Source organism: Talpa europaea (assembly GCF_964194135.1).
Source record: "Talpa europaea genome assembly, chromosome: 15".
NCBI lineage: Eukaryota > Metazoa > Chordata > Mammalia > Eulipotyphla > Talpidae > Talpa > Talpa europaea.
In genome coordinates, this window is record NC_140083.1 from 67,076,743 (window position 1) to 67,082,643 (window position 5,901).

General features: G+C 34.6%; 1 protein-coding gene across 1 annotated transcript; it reads left to right on the forward strand.

Moving 5' to 3' along the window:
• Nucleotides 1–1,946: 1,946 nt before the first annotated feature.
• On the forward strand, nucleotides 1,947–4,614 carry LOC311185428 (natural killer cells antigen CD94-like; the record flags this gene model as incomplete). The annotated part of the gene is made up of 4 exons (XM_084256054.1): nucleotides 1,947–1,953; nucleotides 3,182–3,274; nucleotides 3,429–3,476; nucleotides 4,451–4,614. 4 exons carry the CDS (start codon nucleotides 1,947–1,949, stop codon nucleotides 4,612–4,614), a joined length of 312 nt encoding a protein of 103 aa, XP_084112180.1.
• Between the last annotated feature and the right edge of the window lie 1,287 nt (nucleotides 4,615–5,901).

Sequence of the window (5,901 nt, forward strand, 5' to 3'; positions counted from 1 at the left end):
AGGGATTGGGGTCAGAATGGGGGGGCTGCAATTGTATGGGGAATATAACAATAAAATTTATTATTTAAAAATAAATAAATAAATAAATAAATAATCAAGCAAGATTAAAAAAAAAAATAAAAGAGGTTGGCGGTAAAATCAATGATTCTTCTTCTGTTTGTTCTTTGCTACTTCTCTGAGAAGTTGATGATACTATTTCTGCTTTATATATGTTTATTGTTTTTTGCTGTAAAAGTATTAAAAGTTGTTATTATTTTCCAGCCCAGGATAAATCTTGGAAGTCCTTTGTCTCAGCAATTCAAGGTTCAGAAATCTTTTTCACCTCATCATTAGAGTTCTATCAAATTATTTAATTAGCTTATTAATGTTATTATTGACCTGAATTCCTGTATCAGCTATAGTCACTTTCAAAGCCCTGAAGGGAAGGGAACACTGGGAAGACAAGTGTTGAAGGAAGGTTTGAAGGTTAACGTGAATGAGACAATGAGTGTGGTCCCAAGCCAGCTGAGGCTGTACTAGAGCACATGAGTGTGTGTGAGAGTGTGTGTGTGTGTGTGTGTGTGTGTGTGAATGCAACAATAGCAGAAGGTCACTGTGCTTCTAAATTTTTTTATCCCTGACTTCCCTAGCTGAGTTATGGAGACACAGATCACAGCACAGAATAAGACATGGAAATGGCAACCACTCTGTGGTAAGAAAATGAAAATTCACAAAATATACAAATGTGGAGAAAAGGCTTGATTTAAAATTAATTGCAGGCCTCCCTGGTTAAGACACAACCTATGAAGCTGTCCGTAGCCACTGCAGCATGAGTTTGATCCCTGGCCATGCAGGGAGCAACCCACATGGTGCAGCAGACCTCTCCTGTCTCACCAGCTGCTTCCCTCGGCAGTGTATTTCTGTCGATCTAATTGTTCTATGCCCCACTCTGTCTCTGGTGAATTCTTTCACCCACTACACCTCTGGCCTGTACCCTAGTTCTTGTATGCATAAATAAATAAATAAATAAATAAATAAAATTAATTGCATGTGTTTATGGAGATATACTACCAAATTTCAAATGTAAGTCTGCTTGACAATTTTCTTAGTTTTTTCATGTCTTTGGTTTTTCACCATTAATCAGTTTATATATATATATATATATCTCACTAAGTCAGTTTCATAAATAGATCTATACTATGCTAAGTGCTTTAATCAGTGGGTAGCACCATGTAAGTAATGCCTGTTTCTTATTAAAAAAGGAGATTTTTATTATGTGAAACTTTATTAAACTAATTACATATTTAGATTTCCCTATGTTTCTCCTGTTTCCCAAATATATACTTTTTAAATTTATTTATGCATATAAGAACTGGGATACAGCCCAAATGACAAGCGGTGAGAGGATTCACCAGGAGACAGAGTGGGGAACAGAACAGGCAGATCCACTGAAATACACTGCTTAGGGGAGCAGCGGGCGAGACAGGAGAGGTCTGCTGCACCATGTGGGTAGCTCCCTGGCTGGCCGGGGATCAAATTCGTGCTGCAGTGGCTGCGGACAGCTTCAAAGTGCTGTGCTTAACATCTTGCATCACCAGGGAGTCCCCCAAATATTTTTTTTAATTATTTTGATCTTTAGTCATTAAAAAAAAAAAAAAACTGATGCTGACCTTTTACCATAAACAAAGGGAGGCGTTGGCGGCTACAGTGACAATTTCCTGTATTGTGGTCCCAGAACATTCAGAAGCTCGTGATTTTGCTGCTTCTGGTTCAGACTGTCCATCCATTCTCACCAGTCCATAGTGATATAAGAACATTGTTTGAATGCACAATTTCTCTTTTTCTTTTACATTTTTCCTACACAAACTCAAGATTGCTCAGCCTCCAGCTCAGTCCATGACGTGACCCGGATCTTCTGGAACAAGCACAGGCAAGTTTTCCCTGCATGGACTGGGACATCTCTCCTCATGGCAGGTATGTGCAATCCAAACCAGTTAAAAAATTAAAACAACTAGAAGGTGCATATCATGGATTTGCTAACTTCAAGACAGGACTGGAAAAAATGAGATTTTTTTGGTTTTTCATATATCAATATTTTCCATTTAATTTTATTTTCATGATTCTTCATTCTGCCATATAAATTGTTTTGTGAAAGTTTTTCCAACAGTTTAAAAGGTTGTCTTCTGACAGGGATAGCACTAAATGCTTATGGGACTGATTTACCAGGTCAAAGTATGAGCAACACAGTTTGCGCATAAAAAAAAATATAGGGGAGGCCAAATATTAATGACAATGCTTACAAGTTTATATAAGTTGACCATTTATGTTTTGACATCCAAGGTCTTCCTGATTAATAATCTGACACAGTAGACTGTTATTGACACTGTTCTTAGAGATTGTTCTGAATCTTCTAGTGGCCAATTGCTTGAGAGGAAATTCCTATAAGAAAGTAACTCTGGGAATGAGAAAATGTCTTGTTCAAAATGGTTGCTTTTAAATCATCTTCCAAAATATGTGAAATAAATGCTGGTCACCCGGGTGTGTCACATAATTGTTTTGGGAGCATCTGATTATCCCTGGACCAGAGAATCCTATCTTTTCTTCCCCACTGGACCTCCCAGAGTCATGAGCAGCCTGACAGCACTTCATGAGGGAATACCTTGACATTAGGAGACATGCACAGAAGAGTGATTTACACATTGATAGATATATTACATGAAAAACTCTGGGAGACAAATTTATTTTATTTCTGTGTGTTTACTAATGTTGATACCTTGAAAAAATAGCATTATTAAAGAATTCTAGTTTTCTCTACACCTAGTAAGAATCATATATCTTGTGACTTTTGTTGAGAAAATTAAAGTGAAATTTTGCTATGATGACCAAAACATAACTCTGTGTCTGATCACTTCTACTCTATAATGTCTCAATTTCTATGCCAACAAATAAACAATTGGTAAATCACATTAATGACATGAATTTGAAAAAAAAGAAAAAGTGTGGATAATCTCACAGAATAGATTTTTGTTTTCAGTTTTCTATGCAATGTCTTCATATTTCTAGTGTTTCATTGGGAAGATGTTGGGGTTTCCAAACCAATACCTTTTTTTTTTTTCAATTCTCTTGTGATAGTTTCTGTCTTTGAGATCTTCAGCTCCTATGTCTTTCCAGAAGTCACTACCCTACCTCTCTTTCTTTATAGGTTTTTGCACCACTCCATGGAGGTGGATTTCTGGGACCTTAGGAGTAATGTGCCTTTTGTTGATGGCTATTTTGGGAATTGTGTTGAAACACTGTAAGTTTTTCAGGGCAATTTACATAAAATTCAGAGCATTGATGAAATCATTTAATAAAGCTTTCATTTACTAAACATGGAATATTATATTGTTTCACAAACTTGTATCTAATCATTAATTTTTTACCATTTCTGATAACATTTCATAAACCAGATATTGAGCGAACACTCTCTCAAGGAGCCACCCTCGAATCCCAGAAAGGTAGGTTCCATACTTTGTAAACCTTGGGTTTAGTAGAGGATAAAATATGCAGTTCCTGTTTTTCTCATACAGAATCATGATGGAACCATTGTGATCTAGCTATGCAAGTAATATACTAATTGCAGGATAGTCTCATTTCATTGTCTTCCATTGTAAGAATTATTAAATTACTTTGAATATGCATCACTTGTATATTTAAATAAGGAAAATATTGACCTGAAATAACCTAGTTTTTCCTACATGAGCAATCATATTTAAGTAATAAATAAAAAATAAGTTCTATTATATATCCCAGCTAATGCTAATTACCTAACTGTTTGCTCACAACCCATGAATTTATATCTTTACCTTTGCTTCTGCATCTCTCATGACTAGAACATAGTACACAGATTTCAGCAGTTAAAGTACAATTTTTAATGTACTTTGTCTAGTGTGCTTTATAACTTGTCTCAATATCTTCTGTGATTACTTCTCATTTTATTTTATTCTTTTTTCCTTCAATTTGTTTCTGGCTTTGGGATATAATTGACACGGGACATTGTGTACATTTAAGACTCAACATAAAAAACTTTTTAACTGCCTCTTGACCATCCAAGTTTATGTTCAGATAGATGTTCAGAGAATTCATTTTTTTAGCAACAATTTATTTAGGTATTCTTGGGCCACAAGTGAGCAATAAATATCCTCCATAAGGATGGTATTGCAATTATGAACTTCTAGAATCTAAAATGTTTCTAATTGTGACAGATCATATGATTTTCACATATTTGAAATGTTTAAAATTGATGAATTTGTGCACCTGCATTTAACATTATAAGGTGTCAAGATAAATATGATAATGGATGTTGAACATTGAATTTAGTTTTTTTAGAAAATTTTAGGAAAAAAACAATAATTTTTATAGGAGTAAAGAGTATTTAAAAATCAGAATCTCCAATATCAAGAGTCAAGCTTTATTTTTTTTTTTTCCTTAGACTCTGACTGCTGTTCTTGCCAGGAGAGGTGGATTGGGTACAGCTGTAACTGTTACTTCATTTCCAATGAATCCAAAATGTGGAATGAAAGTAGTGATTTCTGTGCTTCTCATAATTCCACCCTTCTTCAGATGAACAACAGAAATGAATTGGCATGTATTTAATTCTGGTTTCCTATGTATTTTTTGACCTAGAGATATGTACTATTTAAGTAAGCTGAATTAGATTCAGGTCTTTGTATCAGATAATGAAGAGTATTTTTTGAACTAATGACTTACTAATAGCTTTTAACTTAACCATTATAAAACCTATAAAATTTTATTAAGGAATTTGATAAATTCAGAATTTTATTGGAAAAAAGCTCAAGAGAAATGTCAGATAAAGTATAATGGACATTTTAAGAGAATTCAAAGAGGATCTATTATGAGTATCATTCTAAAAAATAAATAACTGAATCTTAATGCTTTCATTAATTTTATAATTTATTTTGTAATTCTGTATATTTTGTCATCATTATGGGATATGCAATGAAAATGAAATGTATGATCATAAAAATTACCCAGTTCTTAAGAAAAAAGGAAATATTTCTCTAGCTGTATGCAGAATCTATACTGACTATAGGTTGAGAAGATTTCACCCACAAAATTTATTCCCTAAGACTCTGATGTAGAATCAAATTCGGATGTCACACTCCTGTGAAGTAAAATTCTAACTCCCTTTATAACATAATATGTATGATAAAGTCTTCATTCTGTGAAATCTGAGATTTTTCATGTTATTTTCCCCAATAAGTAGATAGGCTTGATATTTGAGTAAAAAATACACTTGTGACTACCTTTTTAAGCAAGCATTAAAAATGCTTTTTTTTAAAGATTTGTTTATTTATGTATACAAGAGCTGGGGTATGGGCCAGAGGTGTGTGTGGGGGGTTTGAAAGGATTCCCCAGAGACAGAGTGGGGAACAGAACAGGAAGATTGACTGAAATACACTACTGAAGGGAGCAGAGGGTGAAACAGGAGAGGTCTGCTGCGCCCTGTGAGTAGCTCCTGGCCAGAAACCGACCTCGCGCTGCAGTGGCTGCCAAGAGCTTCATAGGTTGCATCTTAACCTCTTGCACCACCAAGGAAGCCCTAAAAATGCTTTTAAGTGTGTATGATCAAAAGGCTGAATCTTCTGTTGGACACTAACTTTTTAAAATAGTATTATTCCAGAGTAGATTTAAATTATGTTAATTGTTTGTTTCTGTCTCTAAGCAGAACTTTATGAAATTCAGTAAAAAATATTACTGGGTTGGAGCCATCTACAGTGAAAAACAACAAGCCTGGGCGTGGCTGAATGGCTCTGCTCTCTCTCAAGATCTGTACGTTTCTACTAGTCCAGATTTTTTTTGTTCTTTATGAACTTATTCCTCTCTCTCTCCACACATTGTAACTAAAATAGTTTTCCTAAA